The following is a 17859-nucleotide window of genomic DNA, read 5'->3' on the forward strand; positions in this document are numbered from 1 at the left end:
GACCCGGACCCCCCCCTTAGACTTTCTATATATACGTGCTTGTGATATGAACTTTGGCGCACCCGTTTCATACATTTCGACTGTCATGATGCCGCTCATTTGAATGCATTTTTTTTCACGATTTTAGCATTGGCCTCATAATAAAAGTTGTTCATTATGGCCTCAAAAGACACTACTACTACTATGCAAACTGCAAAGTTTAAATAGTCCTTTTTATTTCACCACCTTTTTTATGGGATAGGAGGCAAACGAGCAACTTTATAATAACTTGTATTTGAGTTTTTAGCACAAACTATTAATTAAGTTTATCCTAACAAGCAAATTTTGTTATGTTAATAATAGCGTGACATTACAGTACATTGGTGGTAATATTTCATTCGTAAGTATGAAAAACCGGCCAAGAGCGTGTCGGGCCACGCTCAGTGTAGGGTTCGTAGTTTTCCGTGTTTTTCTCATAAACTACTGAACCTATCAAGTTTAAAACAATTTTCCTAGAAAGTCTTTATAAAGTTCTACTTTTGTGATTTTTTCATATTTTTTAAACATATGGTTCAAAAGTTACACACTTTTGGGGGGGACACACTTTTTTTTCATTTAGGAGTGATTATTTCCGTAAATATTAATATTATCAAAAAACGATTTTACTAAACCCTTATTCATTTTTAAATACCTATCCAACAATATATCACACGTTGGGAATGAAAAAAAAATCAGTCCCCTCTTTGACATGTAGGGGGGGTACCCTAACAAAACATTTTTTCCACTTTTTATTTTACCACTTTGTCGACGTGATTGATATTCATATTGGTACCAAATTTCAGCTTTCTAGTGCTAACGGTCACTGAGATTATCCGCGGACGGACGGACGGACGAACAGACAGACATTGCGAAACTATAAGGGTTCCTACTTAGTTGACTACGGAACCTTAAACAGGGAAATTCAAAGAGCTCATAATAATTTTCAAAACTTATTAAATAAAACATAATTGACATCGTTGGCAGAGTATAATTATTTGCTCGTGTTACTATTCTGCTTATTAAAACTTCTACATTAAAAGCAATTAGGTACCTCCTTAACAATTTTAAATTTTAAACGCATCTTAAACACGGACGGGACGTAAGTTCGTCGTATTGGAATATATAGATTAGATTACATACCTTAGCCCTTTTGTAAGGCGGTGTTGGTGTAAAAGGCAAATTTTCCATAATTTTAACATTTGGAATAGGCAGCATTTTCGGTATTCGACAACCATTTTTCGTCTGTAAAAGTTTTCTAAATTCATATTCTTCCATTTTGTCTAAAAATCCTCGTTTCTATACACAATTGAAACTTTGTATAAAAGAGTTGTCCATAATGTAGTAATTTAATAAAGTATCGTACTAATCCCTTTTGATGATAAGGGATATGAGTTAAGTTGTCAAGGCGTTTGATTGAAGTTAAACATGTAAATAAATCCATGACAACATTGACAACGTACAACACAACGTCTTAGCCACGGTTGTTTTGTAAATATTCGAGTCTCCAAGCAACCCCTGTTATTTATAGGGCAGCGGTTCTCAAACTTATTTTCCCATGGAACCCTTTTGGAAACCAAAATATCTGACGGAACCCTTAAATTAAATAAATGAAAAAAAAAAGTTGCAATTTATTTTAATAAGTGTTGAACTATCCGACTAGAGAGGAGAGGTGTATTTTCGATTTTTTTCATTGTTACCAATATTCACACGGAGCCCCCAGAGAGGCTTGACGGAGCCCTAGGGTTCCGCGGAGCACACTTTGAGTATGGCTGTTATAGAGTGATAGTTTAGTTAAGTACCCATATTATGTATTTTTGAATGGGGGTCATATTAAATTGCTACCTAGTACAACTACCACTAGACAAGAATTTCAGATTTTTTAATAAACTCATCTACATGTTCGGTTCAGTCGAGTTCATAACGGACGCGCTCCAAGGTGTTATAAGTTTGACGTGTCTGTCTGTTTGTTTGTGTCGTGTGTGTGTGAGTGTGTGTCTGTGGCAACGTAGCTTTCGAACGTATAAACCGATTTAGATTTAGTTGTTTTTGTTTGAAAGCTGAATTAGTCGGGAGTGCTCTTAGCCAAGCCAAGTTTGATGAAAATCTGTTCACTATGTCGGGATTTTTTCAAAATTAAATTTTTTGAAAGGGCGATCATCGAAAGCGGTCCGGCAAGCAAGAAGCCCGATGGCGTCAAGAAGCTGATCTTCTGCTCGGGCAAGGTGGCCATCACCATCGACGAGCTGCGGAAGGAGAAGAAGATGGAAGACCAGATCGCCATGTGCCGTATAGAACAGATTTACCCGTTCCCCTACGATATTGTTCTTCAGGTAAGTAATTATAGAATCTTGGCACTAAAAAAAGTCGGCAAATTTGAAAAAAAAAATTATAAGGACATTCTTACACAGATTGACTGAGCCCCACGGTAAGCTCTAGCTTAGAAAAAAATTATCAATAAACATGGCTATATATGACTTTCTACAAAAAATATACACTAGAATGGATGATAGTGTCCCAGTTTTTGCTATCTTCATAGATATGACCAAAGCATTTGACTACGTTGACCACAAAATACTACTGGACAAATTGTATTTATACGGTGTTAGAGGCAATGTGTACAATCTGATTAAATCATACCTTACAGGTCGAACACAGCGCACTAATATAACAAGAATATCTACTCACACTAAAACCGAATTAGACTTTCTCTCTGATGAAAAAACAGTTGCGCACGGAGTGCCACAAGGTAGTATTTTGGGCCCCTTACTTTTTCTAGTATACATAAATGACCTTCCAGGAGCTATCATACATCCGACAGTCCTGTATGCGGATGATTTCACGGTAGTGCTTACACAAAAAAATCAAATAATTAGCTGCCTTGAATCAATAGTACATTGGCTAGAGAAAAATAACTTGAAAATTAATTTGCAAAAAACCACAATAATGAGTTTTAGCCAAAGAAAAACGGAGGATAGCGCTACTGTAGTATTTAAAGATACAAACATCTCAATCACACATAGTACTAAGTTCTTAGGACTACTCATAGATGATAAAATGAATTGGGCGACTCACACTGATAGTCTCTGTAACAAACTAATGAAATATTCGTATACCCTATATATGCTTAGTAAAACTGTAAATCGCGATGCTGTTATGTCTGCCTATCACGGCTATGTATCTTCTGCACTACGATACGGTATCATTTTCTGGGGGAACTCTAGCCAAGCCGACGATGTTCTCAAAGCACAAAAACGATGCGTAAGATCGATCTGTAAGTTGAGATATAATGCCAGCTGCCGACCACACTTTAAGCAACTACACCTACTAACTGTGCCTGCTTTATACATTTTAGAGACAGTATTGTTTGTACGAAAAAATTTACACCTTTACACACGTGTTGCAAGCGTAAGACATTGTGATAAACTTTACCCTGTTCCTGGCAAATCAGCTCTTTTCCAGAAGAGCATTTTCTCAATGGCGCCGAAAATCTATAACGGTTTGCCTAAATCATTAAGGTTGGTAGATGATGAAGTCGTTTTTAAGAAATTGTTAATTAAGTTTTTGCATGAGCACTGTTTTTATTCAATGAAGGAATTTTTTAATATTAAGGAATGACTTTTATGACAACGATTATTCAAATTAATTACTTGATATAATATTACCTAATTTAATTATTTATTTTGACCTCAGATAATTTTATAACTTTAATTTTGTATTTTAAATATGATGTAAATAGTTTTGTAAATATTAATGTTTTAATTTAGGTAGGTATTTTTATAATTTGCATGCCATATGGGTCAATGCACTGATACCATGTATATATTTCCACCATTATATTATGATGTACGTGCTAAAATGCAAATAAAAGTTTTGAAGTTTTGAAGTTTTGAAGCTCAAGAAGGCTTAGGCAAATCTAGCTCTCACCGGCCAATCTTCTTCATAAAACGCGTGCCTTCCTAACTTTGACGTTGGCGGAATCATCAACGATCCATAACTCATAAAAATTGATTGAAAATGTAGGGTTTGTAGGGGCCAAAGTTTAAATCCCATAGAAAATTTGAATTTATCCCCCTTTTTGTACCAAAACTTGGTCATTATAATAACGTAACCCGCTTAGACTATTTTAAACTAGCTTTTGCCCGAGGCTTTGCTCGAGTTAGAAAGAGACAAAAAGTAGCCTATGTCACTTTCCATCCCTTCAACTACATCCACTTAAAAAATCACGTCAATTCGTCGCTCCGTTTTGCCGTCAAAGACGGACAAACAAACAGACACACACACTTTCCCATTTATAATATTAGTATGGATATGTTTGAGTCTCACAGAGTTTTACATTGATGATAAACAAGCATATGGACGCTTGCAACTTCAGAGAAGTTGGGTACCTACTGTTCTGTACTGTAGACCCTGATGGGCAAAACTATTTTACTTGAATAAGCATGTTAGAACGAGCTGAGTAGTAAAGATACAGGTTACATCATATTATAATACTATGCCTAAAATTTGTAATTTTTCAGGAGTTCTGCCGCTACCAAAAGGCCCGCATCTGTTACTGCCAAGAGGAGCACAAGAACCAAGGCCCATGGATTTACATCAAGCCTCGCATAGAGAATCTTCTGGGGAAGAAAGTAGAGTAAGTGCCACTTTTTTCATTTCTAGCCCTTTTTTTTTCTTGGCACAAAAAGATGGCTCACCGGCCAATTGTCTTCAAAAAACGCATGTCTTTCTAAACCTTGAAGTTGGCGAAATTATCATTTGGTTGACCGTCTATACTTATCTCTATTATCACCTGTAGACACTAAGTCTTATTGTGGGACATATATCGTCAGTGGGAGATGAATATGGCCACTCCGTGGCAGCCTGCGGGATCTACTACAGACGGGGTTTCCAGGTTCAGATGAAAGAATTTTCAGAAAACGATTTTCAGTTTTTTACAATGATACAGTCTATTCTAGTCTATTTTTCTGCCCTTTATTCAATTATCTAATTGCTACATATTGTTACATTTCTTCTCTTTTTGCAGAATAATTTCCCGGCCATCAAGCGCTGCATCGGCGACGGGCATCAAGTGGATGCATGCGAAAGAGCTGAAGGAACTTAAAGAGAAAATTATTGCGTAGCAACATTTTGTGAATCTGTTATGATGTCAATTTTCAAACCGTTTAGTATAATAAATTAATTCAGTTGTTTCATCCATATTTATGTTTGTGTCTTCTCTACACCGGCTTTGGCAGGTCAGCTTTTTAGTCGACAAACTTAAATAAAAAAGGATTGATCTCCCATAAAAATGTTTCGTCATTTTCACCTAACAAAGCAGGCACTCTTTGATTACTTAAAGTATTACGAAGTTTTCTCCCACTGATTTTTACCAGATTTTTTTTTATGAACCTTCAGAATAATTAACAACAATTTAATAAAGCATTATTTTCTAAATCAGTCCAGCCTTCTTCCAACCTAGTTCTTAGCCGGAGCTACGACAGTCCAGTCTGGCAGAAAGCATGAAACTTGGCATGTACATAGCCAAATATATAACTTATAGGTTTATAAGAAATATTAGTAGAAACACGCCGAGGTGTCAATGCTCTTGCCCCTCATCTGTGTATCCCAAGAATCTTATATACATACTTATATACAACTCTTAGTTCGGCATGCAATATCCAGTATGAATATAAGATTCTTGGTGTATCCAGTTTTTTTTTTAACACTATTTTCAGTTTTTTTATGTAGCGAAAATGTCGTAGCGCCGCGTAGAGCCCGGTTTCGAAAGTGTTAATTTTGATGAAAACTGTGAAAGATACAATCACGACAATTAGGAGAAGTACCTATAGGTATTCTCTATAAAATTCTCTACAATACGACCATAAAACTATGAGTTACAGATATACCTTCAAAATGCCTTCAAAGTATTAAACACAAATAGAACACGGGGAAATTGATTCGGTCAAGTTGTGTTCGAATGTATGGGAAAATTGGGAAATTAAAAAAAATTAAATCCAGCAAAATTTGCGTCCCCTACCGTCCCCCTGACGCAACACCCCCTTTTAGCACGAAATAGGTCCCGTTTTACGGTTTTTCTTCATTTTTCAGAAAAGTATCAGAGTTAGGGAAAAAGTGTCTATGAAAGAATTAATTCTTATTAAATTTTAGACAAAAAAGGTTATATGCATTTTTTTTGTAACACTTACCATATTCGTGCATTAGCTTGTTGAAGTTCGATATAACTCAGTACTTAATGAAATAGTCATAAGTGTATTAGTGGTTTAATATCAGAATTTTGACAAAGTTTATCAAGCGTTTTTTGCCCTTCTGAAGTACCTTTTTACCAAGTTTCAAGCCTGTAGCTTTAAAAAAACTTATTCCCCATACAAACTTCAGCCAGCCGCATTTTAACTCTCTTAAAGGATAAAAATCCAAAAACGCTGAAATTAGTTTCTTTCCATTGTAATTTTACCTTTATAGTCTTTACACGAAGTTTTAAGCTCATATTCTCAAAATAAAGGTAGATCCTCATACGATTTTTTACACCCATTTCACCCCCTTAGGGGATGAATTTTGAAAATTCCTTCCATAGCGGGTTCGTAGACCTTATAAATAACCTACGTGTCAAATTTGGATTCCTTAGCATCAGCGGTTTGGGCTTTGGCCTTGATTTAAGTCAGTCAGTCACTCAGGACTTTGCCTTTTATGTATGTAGATAACATGAAAATAGTGCATGATATCAAAAAATATTATATGACCTTTCTTCTTGGGAATTTCATGAGCATTATTTCTTTCATTGACAACTTTTTTCTAAAATGTATACTTTCCCCAAAAATTAAAAAAAACTAAATTTTGGGACATGTTTCAGGGTAAAGGGGGGTTGCGTCAGGTGGGGGGAGGGGACGCTAGTGTGCGCAAAGCACCTTACGCTAAGGTATCAAACCGCATTTATTTTTATTTGGATTTAATTTTTTTTTTCAAAAAACATAGTTTCACCGAATCAAATGAAGCATAATTTGAAAATGATAAAATGATGAGTTACAGATGTACCGTCAAAGTATAGCTTCAACTCATCAACTCATAATTTTCAAATTATGCTTCATTTCCCCGTGTTCTATTTGTGTTTAACCACTAGTGGGATAAGTAGGGGGAGCAACTATGCGTTTTTGTCTAGGCAATGGTGCCTAGCGAGATTGGTCCAGGCTAATCAACCTTAATTTAGCTCAATAGCCACGAGATCGTGACTACCCTCCACAAAAAGGAGGGGAAAGAGTCTGATTTCTTCAAACCGGTAGTGACTAAGACAATATCCATATATCATTTTCGTATAATTTAGGGAAGATTTATTCATTTCCGAAAAATTTTTATTCCTTTTCATAATTAAAACAAACCGGTTTAGTGACTAAGACAATATCCATATATCATTTTCGTATAATTTAGGGAAGATTTATTCATTTCCGAAATTTTTTTATTCCTTTTCATAATTAAAACGGATTTATTGCGTAATTACACAACGAACGTGAGTAATGCAGCGCAGCCATCAGGTTAATTTTTAAATTTCGCGCCGATGTGTTTATGTACAAATACAAAAGATAGATAGAGTTAAAAACTATAGCTTGAATATACTGGCACTTGATTTGACACTGACAGTGTCAATTTGACAGTGACAGTTTTGGCATGTTTTGAATTTTGTAATTGTGTGGTTGGGAATTTTCTGTATAATTCAATGAACATAATAACTCGAAAGTTTATGCATTATGTCGTACTTTGAATATTATAGTAAGAATTCAAACCAACCTCTCGAAACAAAAACTACTGTTCCCAAAAAAGTGTACTCTGGGTAAGCTTAACTAATTTATTTTTGGTATTTTGTCATCAGAATGTAGTCTTGTAATAATATCAATGTATTGTTTGTGTTTGCAGGCCCAAAAACAAACCTAAAAGCAAAATTAGCAATGGATTTAATTCCGAAACAACAAAGGATACAGAAAGTATAAAAGGCACTTGTCTGTCAATGTGCCCTGAGGATGAAGTTAAAATGTAAGTTTTTATTTTGATTTAGACGCGATTGTAATATTTTTAAATACATTTTACTTACACACTTTTTGCAGGCGAGATATAGCCAAAATGGTACATGTTTTGGAGGTTATAAATGGTAGGAAGGTTCTGGTGAAATGCTACAGTCGTTCTGCAGCGGACTCAACGGTCGCGGTACCACGGCTGCTGCGGCCCTATGAGGTCCTCCAAGATACCGTACGACATCTTTTACTACAGTAAGTTTGATAAAAAGAATGATTATAACATATTGAACTTTAACTTTGTTATTATTTTATATATTTATACATAATTCCATTTGAGAAAGGTTCTCGGAACCGTGTCGAGCATATCAAAATCGAAAATATTTTTAAATATATTGAACTTTATTTGTTATTATTTTATATATTTATACATAATTCCATTTCCAGGGTAGCACAAAATCGAGATACCAACATGTTGTTGATATATGACTTTGTTAGTGATCGTCTCCGTGCTGTGCGGCAAGACATGACGGTACAGAGGCTCTCAGCTAAGGAGTGCATGACCTTGTTAGAGCCCATGATACGCTTCCATGTTTATTTCGGTTATAAGTGAGTTCTACTGTTAAAATCTTATTTTGAACATGATTTTATTTGCTTTAAAGTTACATTGATATTTTGATTATTCACAAAAAGAATATTTAGTCTTAAAATATTAAACTCGAAAGTTAATAAATAAAATAAAAAGCCTTTCCTGCTAGGCTATTTCCTGTTATTTTGTAGGAATGAAATTGTTGCTGTTTGTTAGTAAATATTCGTTTTTCTCTAGTTCCAATTTAGTTTTTGTTAGTGATTACATATACATGTTTTTTTTAACTCTAAACTAGTACTTAAATTAATTATAAGGCATATCGCGAGGCATATTCACACTGCAAAATGTTCACGCCTTGCCAGGCACCTTTTTATTTTTTAAAGTGTGTACCTACCTTAGCCAGAGAATGTCTACACTGAATGTTTCCCGCGCGAGGAAGTCTTATAATATTATTATGTGCCTTAGGAAAGCACAGCGTCGCTTTATGAAGATGCAATGTATTTTCTATGGAATGTAGAATTTAAAGGAAGCCTAACTGTCGAAGTAGAACAGTCGCAAAAATGACCGGCTGTCAGTGTTAAACTGAAGTTACAAATCTCTCCGCTAGGAGCGCATGTGTCACTCAATGGACAGGAACATGACATGACATTAGACGTTCGTTTCTGTAGGCTGATTTCGTCAAGTTGTACATGTCAAGACGTAGTCCCGTGGTAGTGCGCTTGCTTCGTATGCAGATGTAACCAGGTTCGATCCTGACAAGCGGTCTTTTTGTTATTATTTTTATTTTATTTGAATTATCTTTTTGTGTATTTTAATTGTGTTTAGTTACTGTTTTATTTATGATATGTCTATTTACATTGTTTGTCCCATCCTAGGTAATGTTGTAAGTCTTTCGAATGAAATTTCCTTTATTTTCGCATAAAATTAATTTTAATGTTGTAACAAGATTTATGGATAATAATAAAATAAGGAAAAAATATCTGTAGAAAAACATATAAAAAACCCTCATCAGGATTTGAACCCGGGACCTCTTGCTCCGTAGGCGGGGTTACTACCGAGAAGGCTAAGAGATTGTCAAATCCTTATGTACCAGCGATTGCCGCGCCACCTATCTCCTCTTTTATATGTGCACATTTGATAGTTAAAGATATCGCTCCTCCCTCTAATCTCCATAGTATTTTCTCACCTATTGTCAGATATTTTTATTCGATTTCTGAACGTTTTTAGCGTTTCTGAACGAATTATCTGTCACCAGAGGGCGCGCGCGCTTTAGACTTGTCATTGCGTGTATTTCTCGCCGCCATATCGGTATTGAAAAATGAGATTGTGAAGAAAAAATAAGAAATATGAGTGCGGAAGAGCACAAAAAGGCCACAGAGACGGAAACTAGCTTCAGGGCTGTTTATGTTCCGTTTTCCGACTCGGAGTTGGAACCTGAATACCTACCCTTACGGGTAAAGTAACGAGAGTAACGGCCCACGCCTTGCTCTCGTGAGGTATGATGCTGATGGCCCATCATTTACAGCTATTTGGCGGCTCGAGGGTATAAAGCGCGTCGGCCTTCCACGCCTTGCTCTCATGAGCCAGTGTTTTTGAGCATCGGCGATCCTCGCCATGTTATCATGAACCATGACCCAGCGTTTTCAGCTCATTAGCGGCTCGCGGGTGAAAGAGAGCATCGGCCATCTTCGCCATGTTCTCATGAGCCATGATCCAGCGTTTTCAGCACTTTAACTGCTCGTGGGTGAAGACGAACATCGGCGGTCCCCGCCATGTTCTCAGGAGACATAACCCAACATTTTCAGCACATTAGTGACTCGCGAGTGAGAAAGAGCATCGGCGATCTACGCCATGTTCTCATGAGCCAGCGTTTTCAGGCTGCTCGTCGTGGTCGTAAGGCGATATAGTGTTGGCTCGAAGCCAACCATCAAGCCATTATCAATCAATGCTGTTGTTGCTTCTAAATCAAGATTTCCTGGCGACCATGCCACTACAAGCATCCAGGCACGAAGCAGAACCTTCCGGAGAATTAAAGAGTGACAGAGATGAAACAAGATGAAAAAGTCGAAGTGAAATTAAAGATTATTCTGTAATCTTTATGAAGCCTTCCAGAAAGGACCTGCTACTAACGTAGAGGGACTACATAATTGTATAATGAACCAGTATTAACAGACTTTGCAGAAAACAAAGAACTTTCCTCTAAAGAAGGGGAATGAACGTCTCAAAACATAGAGTTATGCAAGTTTGTTTAGTGCAATACTGAGACAAAAATAATGAACTGGTTCGCACAGGCCTACACTTACACTATTGTATTTACAAGGCTACCCGGAAGGTGAACAGCATGTATTTCAGAAGAGAAAGTGTGGAAGACAGCAAGTTGTAGAAAACGGAATATTCATGTTGATATTGGAAGAACAATAATGCTACAGGATAATAGATAGATAAGAAGATTTAAAAGTAGAACCTTACTAAGAAGAATTCAAACCAACCATGAGAGCAATACACTAGAATTGTTTGTAAAACTTTAGGCAGAACAGAAATTCAATATTTCTACGGGACAATTATATCATAACCCCCTTGTGCCTATGTTTTCAGTTGCTTCTTGGTTTCATTAAATAATTTATTAGGAGAGTTAAGAAAGAGATGACAAGAAAGAGAACTAAGTTATATGGAAAACCACACAGTCACTGCACTACAGGCAAAGTTTTGTGATGAGGTTGATAATATGATGAGCTCAGGCTCAGAACCAGTAAAGTTGTCACCAGTGACAGATCTAGCGTATCTTTTGCTCAAGAGTAGCCAGTTATTTTTCACAACACCTGTAGTAAAGCAATTAACAACTAACCCATTCTAAGAGAGAATAGAAGAAGAGTTTGAGTGTATTAAGCGAGTGATCTGAGTATGGTTTAGTATACCAAATAAATGTATATTATGCTTGAAGATTTAAGTAAATAATGAATGAAAGAGAGATGGTTTATCCATGTTCGAGTAACATAGGACAAGGCAAGAAGTAGAGAAAATAATTTCTCTTATGTGCCACCTATAATATATATGAGAGATACTCCTAAGTACTTCTCCCTTTTGGCATTTTATTGGCACCCTGCCCCAGTGCCCCTGTGCAGGATTAACTTTCTGGGTCGCGGAGACCTTTATGAAAGACACACTGCCTTTACCACTCCATGTGCCAGCATCTGTCTTGGCCCCTTCCTTGTCACAGCACCTCTATGTGGAAAGAACTAGCTGGGTAGTGTTGACGCTGCAAAAGAGATACCTTGCAGTATTTTAGCGAAACAAAGTTCTTATTGCCGTTACCACCTTTCCTTGTGAGGGATTAACATGCTGGGTCTCGGAGACCACATGTGAGTGAGGTTGCCTTGGGCTAGTAAACCTACATGATTCCTTGTCCCATCTGAGCATTTTGCAGTCCTGAGTAGGGCCAGACAACAGTGTGGTTGGACATTATTAGGAAAATAATCTGGACTGGTGTCAACTTGTCGAGTGTCATGGAACTCATGCCTATGTCAGAGCTGATGGTGATGCCTACTAAATCAATAGAGTATCCTGCATGAAAAGAGAAGATTATTTCTCAGTCCAGAAAAGTCTGGAGAATAACCACATGAATTGCAACACCGGCTGTGACTCCTGAACAGATAAATATATTTTATTCATACACAGTGTAAACAAAGATTAAAGAACTGATGTACAACAATAAGAGTAGCGCCAGATACTTAAAGTTGACTCATTACTCTCACTTGCAAGTAAGGAATTCTAGAGAGGATAGAAACGTTAGATAATAGAACGGTGGGTCAGAGTTATCCATCAGGCAGCAGTAATAATTCACTCTACTGAGTTGCCTAAACTGTGATGTTTAAGATGGCATAAAGACAAATTTAATTGAAGATGAAAAAGCAAGCAGATTAAAATGCATTTATGAAGGCTAAATAAAACTATATGCATAGCTTATATGCCAGTTTTTTATACAAAGTCTCGCACAGCTTCTCAATTTGGCTATGGCAGATCAATGAAGCATAAGATGTCATACTACTGTTAGACATACATCACAATTGCAAACTGACTGCTTTCTACAATTGTCAGCTGCTACACAATAGCCTGTTGTGAAAGGCACCTAACCTAACTCTGGCAGCCACCTCGGAGGTGGTCACCCTGCCATATCAAGCCATTGTGTTAAAAGACTTCAGATTGAATTTCAGAGACAGTTAACAAATTGTGAAACAACCTGGATGAGGCGATAATCTAGCCTTCTTCCTTGTGAGTTAGAATACCAGATGAATCCACTTAGTGCTCAGGGCACTAGCGGGTTGTACACACTGAGTCAGGCAGACTTGCTGTCAAGAACAACAGTGGACCATTTCAGGTTATAAAGATTTCATGAGGTGGATAGAGTTGACTCCAGGCCTACCTCCCCCAGCAATAGAGACGGTACAACTGCTGAAACAAAGGATATTGATACTAAGGAAGACAAAAGTGTTATTGAAAATGAGACTATTTCTATGTAAGTGTTTTAAATAATATAGACAGTAGAACACCAAAGCAGAGGAAGCAGAGGTACATAGATCAGCTGTTCTGGACTAAAACCTCCTCTAGTTATAATAGTTATAAAGTTAGAAACTGCTTTGAAGGTCCCCCAACTAGGACGTCAGAATGGCAGATGCCCTCATCTGCAATGCTGCTCACAGTGGTCCAGATCACTCCAGCTGAGCTCACTCTTGTCCTCCCAGGCTGCGGAAGCTAGTATATGACACGCAAGGTGTCACATGGAGAAGATACCCTAGTGCACAAAGGTTGGCTGGTACGAATTGCCCTTTAGTGACCAACTGCCTGTTGGTGTACAACTTCTGAAGTTGCAGTGTAAGTTACTGTATTGTTTCTGTATTGAGGTGCACAATAAAGAGTATGTCTGGTATTATACCTTTAGCTTTGTGTTAGCTAATACATACAAAATATTTAAGGCTATATACATATATATATTCTTAAAATTCTTAAAATTAAATAAATTAAATTAAATTATGAAGTTTAGACAGTCAAGATGACACATCCCTGAAGATTGGAGATCTAATGAAGAATCTCTGAAAAGCTTGAAATTCCAGGTTCTTGAACACTGTACCCATCATGTTTCAATTACCTTCAGTTGGTACTCAGACTGGTAGGTAACCAGGGCAATCAACAACCATAAGTAAGTTGCCACATTTGTGAGGGCTTATAACCATTGAGGAAAGCCCCCTTGGGCCAGTAGTGCCAGAAAGCAAGAAAGGAAGGTAATAAATCTGTATTTTATTTATTTACAGTCAAGTTCCTACACTGTCCTGCAGCTTGGTGCAGACTGGACACCTCGAGTTGTAGTACCTACAGTAGTAGGTACTTAGTACAGGGTACGGGCATAGGTGCCCACTGAGCAACTACCGCTCTACCGTCTCCTGCCTTGGGCAGACTGTAGGAACTTACTATAGAAGCTTGCCTACGAACAGGTAGTTGGCAGAGCTACAATATTTAAATAAGTACTAATGCCAGTAATGCCGAGAGATTGATTGCACAGGTACGCGACATATAATTTAAAGCTATCTTAAATATTGTAACATTTAGTTTGATTGTTACTGACTATCATGATCAATTGTGTGTTTATGGTAAGACATGATATCTCAGATCAAATGCTATGAGAGACAGGACTGACTGATATAAGCTACTGCTATTAGAACAGTGTGCAATTATACTTTAGTCCGTATGAGAACAGACCCTTGCTTTAAGTCTGTTAATTTTGTACCTTAAAATATTAATAAAAAATTAGGTACATGCCTCCCATCTAATCAGTTTATGTTCATTCTTACTAATGAAGTGATTAACATTATCATCAAATTGCGTGTGAAATTGTCACCAGCAGATAACAAACACGTCTTCATAAAGCGACGCTGTGCTTTCCTAAGGCACATAATATAACCGTTTTACATAACAATAAAACGATTATTATGTGCCGAGAGAAAGCACAGCGTCGCAGGAAGTTTCTTCCTGGTGAAGTACGCCATGACAAGTCTAAAGCGCGCGCGCCCTCTGGTGACAGATAATTCGTTCAGAAACGCTAAAAACGTTCAGAAATCGAATAAAAATATCTGACAATAGGTGAGAAAATACATTGCATCTTCATAAAGCGACGCTGTGCTTTCTCTCGGCACATAATAATCGTTTTATTGTTATGTAAAACGGTTATATTTTTATTGGATGTGTAATCTATCATGTCTCTTATTTCAGACTATGTGAATATCCAATTAAAGCATATGATCCAGTGTTAAACAAAAAACTGCTTCTAGAGTGTTTAAAGTGGTTCCTAAGCTGCAGTGATTCCATAGACCAAACTCCAAAAGACCTAACTACAGAGATAGAGAAACTGAATCTAAACCACAATCTTATCAGAAATAAGAATCAAGATATCTTTAAATGTGACAAGGAGTTGATAGAAAGTTTGTATATACTGTGTAATCTGGATGATGTGCATCCCATGTATAGGTACTTAAATTTGGCAAATCATTTGAAAAGGTGAGCATAGTCATATTCATTTTAACGTAAACTGACTGACAGACAGATATTATGAAATTCTGTTTTTGCCATTCTGTCTACATTTATTTTAATTTAATTTCTGTCTGTCTGAAATAATCAATGTTTTTATTTATTATTTATTTATAGCCTCCTACCAATCCGCATCAAAACCTAATTGAGGCTTACGTAACTTATAATAATGCTTTGTTTTTCAGTCACAGAGCTATAAATTTAGCTTACAAAATAGCAACAGCGAATTGGAGGGGCAACTTCGTAAAAGTATGCAAGCTGCTGCATAACCTGTGCCCACTGACATACTGTGCCTTGTGTCTGCATCTACCAACATTGCAAAGGTAAACTAAACCCATAGGTACTAATATTATAAATGGAAAAGTGTGTACCTGTTTGTTTATTTGTCCGTCTTTAACGACAAAACGAGCGACGAATTGACGTGATTTTTTTAAGTGGAGATAGTTGACGGGACGGAGAGTGACATAGGCTATGTTTTGTCTCTGGGAGCTCAATGGGAGGGGGGGGACACCTACATCCACTGAACGTGAATACGGGTGCCATATGTGACCAGTGGACATGTTGTTTTTTTTCGATCCATACTCTTTTTATTAAATACCTCGTCTGTCTTATTAAAAAACGTCACGCGGCCCGCCAGATGGTTCTATCGTTTTTCAGTGCTAATTAGCTCTTTAAGATTTTACATTTCTTTTATACTTGCAGACATGCCCTGCCAGTAATAAGCACTGCGTACAACAGCAAGCAACTCACAGTGCCTCTAAGTGCCTTACGTACGTGGCTGCGTTTCGACAGCGACGCGGCGGCGGCGAGCGTCTGCGCGCACTACGGGCTGGCAGCCAATCAGGGCGCGGTACGGTTTAGTAAAGCAGACTTCAAGGCAGATGTCGCTACGGTACATACAATTGTTACAACTACACACTAATTCATTGACACATTCACTACCAGACAAGAAATGGCGCACTACGTCAGAAACCGATCATAATTTGTAACCGCCCGCCGCATACCAGCGTATGGCGAGAACCCTCTCAGCGGTTTCTCCGGCATCTGAGCAAAGTTTAAGAGTGCCCACCAGGCGGGTTCTTGATTTCGAATGTGTTAAAAAACGGCAGTCTCGCAGCGAATTCGTTACACACGCTCGCCTCTTTCAACTCACAATTTCACTTTTTGCTAAGAGGTTTTTTGTTAACCCGCATGATTAAATAAGTCCCGTGTAAGCTCCTAGTGTAATAGCGAAGTTACGGTTGTAGCCGTCGTAGTCAAAAGGTTATTAATTGGTAATTTGTTAATTCACTACCAGACAAAAAATGGCGCACTCGATCAGAAGCCGGTCGTAATTTTTAACCGGCCGCTTGAATGGCGAGAACACGCCCAGCGGGTTCTCCGGCATCTGAGCAAATTTTACGAGTCACCACGTTTACGAGGCGGGTTCTTAGTTGCGAAAGTGTTATTGTTAAATGTTATTTTATTGTTTGTCATAATTTACGTTTGTTTATTTCTAGCATCAACCATCAAGACTGCTTCTACTGGACCAGAAGATGGATCTCTCACACAAGCATGTGTTCACATACCATTCAGAAGATTACACTTACGGTGCTTGACACCAACGCAGTTGTCTTTAAAAACCGCTTTTTATTAGGGTTCCGTAGTCAACTAGGAACCTTATAGTTTCGCCATGTCTGTCTGTCCGTCCGTCCGTCCGTCCGTCCGCGGATAATCTCAGTAACCGTTAGCACTAGAAAGCTGAAATTTGGTACCAATATGTATATTAATCATGCCAACAAAGTGCAAAAATAAAAAATGGAAAAAAATGTTTTATTAGGGTACCCCCCCTACATGTAAAGTGGGGGCTGATATTTTTTTTCATTCCAACCCCAACGTGTGATATATTGTTGGATAGGTATTTAAAAATGAACAAGGGTTTACTAAGATTGTTTTTTGATAATATTAATACTATCGGAAATAATCGCTCCTAAAGGAAAAAAAAGTGCGTCCCCCCCCTCTAACTTTTGAACCATATGTTTATAAAATTTGAAAAAAATCACTAAAGTAGAACTTTATAAAGACTTTCTAGGAAAATTATTTTGAACTTGATAGATTCAGTAGTTTTTGAAAAATACGGAAAACTACGGAACCCTACACTGAGCGTGGCCCGACACGCTCTTGGCCGGTTTTAGTTGCAGATAATGCTACTCAACTTTTTTGCCTCTTTTCTTGGCAGTTTTATTTTTGTATATATTTATTTTTTGCAAGTAAACTTTTATTTGCCAAGTTAAAGGTTGTTGAAACCTAGACAGTATGACTGTGTAGATAATTTTAAAAGAAATTAGATATAATTTTCTGTATGAACACAAAACGTGTACGTAATTCGTCTCATATTATGTGCAATCATGAGTAACGTTGTGTAATTTTAGCTTATAGAATATGTTAATTTTTGAATTGTTTATTAATCACGATCTCAAGAAGTGTGCTTTATTTTAAAATACTTAACTACGAATAAAACAATATTTTTATATAAAGGAATCCTTTATTATTTACATAAGAAAATTCACCTAATTATGACAACTAATTACAGTGGACAACAAAATGTAAATATCAAACGGTCACATGGCTCCCATGTATGTATTGTCGAAATAAACATGTCAAATTCATTTTTTTACAATTCAGCATCGGGTGTTCGAA

At 37.1% G+C, this 17859-nt stretch overlaps 2 protein-coding genes across 3 annotated transcripts in view; both read left to right on the plus strand.

Annotated features, from left to right (window-relative positions):
- The window catches only part of LOC125228220 (2-oxoglutarate dehydrogenase, mitochondrial-like), a 42983-nt gene extending 37689 nt beyond the window's left edge, over positions 1 to 5294 (plus strand). For both annotated transcript variants that reach the window (XM_048132708.1, XM_048132709.1), the window contains 3 exons: positions 2168 to 2348; positions 4536 to 4651; positions 5042 to 5294. In XM_048132708.1, coding sequence (XP_047988665.1) covers positions 2168 to 2348; positions 4536 to 4651; positions 5042 to 5138 — 394 coding nt within the window. In that variant the 3' untranslated portion in view covers positions 5139 to 5294. The remainder of the gene's footprint in view (positions 1 to 2167; positions 2349 to 4535; positions 4652 to 5041) is intronic.
- Positions 5295 to 7432: 2138 nt separating this feature from the next.
- Positions 7433 to 16926, plus strand: LOC125228286 (germinal-center associated nuclear protein). Its single transcript, XM_048132784.1, has 8 exons — positions 7433 to 7837; positions 7921 to 8037; positions 8109 to 8270; positions 8463 to 8624; positions 14866 to 15150; positions 15366 to 15503; positions 15883 to 16072; positions 16680 to 16926. The coding sequence occupies exons 1-8, from the start codon at positions 7755 to 7757 to the stop codon at positions 16776 to 16778; spliced, it is 1236 nt and encodes a 411-aa protein (XP_047988741.1). The 5' UTR covers positions 7433 to 7754; the 3' UTR covers positions 16779 to 16926.
- Positions 16927 to 17859: the final 933 nt, after the last annotated feature.

Source organism: Leguminivora glycinivorella, chromosome 7, assembly GCF_023078275.1.
Source record: "Leguminivora glycinivorella isolate SPB_JAAS2020 chromosome 7, LegGlyc_1.1, whole genome shotgun sequence".
NCBI classification, from domain to species: Eukaryota; Metazoa; Arthropoda; class Insecta; order Lepidoptera; family Tortricidae; genus Leguminivora; species Leguminivora glycinivorella.

Coding starts and splice junctions, on each gene's coding strand:
- LOC125228286 (XM_048132784.1), top strand. CDS start 7,755: ATGTCGTACTTTGAATATTATAGTAAGAATTCAAACCAACCTCTCGAA. Junction 8,271..8,462: donor GTACGACATCTTTTACTACA/GTAAGTTTGATA, acceptor TTCCATTTCCAG/GGTAGCACAAAATCGAGATA. Junction 16,073..16,679: donor TCAAGGCAGATGTCGCTACG/GTACATACAATT, acceptor GTTTATTTCTAG/CATCAACCATCAAGACTGCT.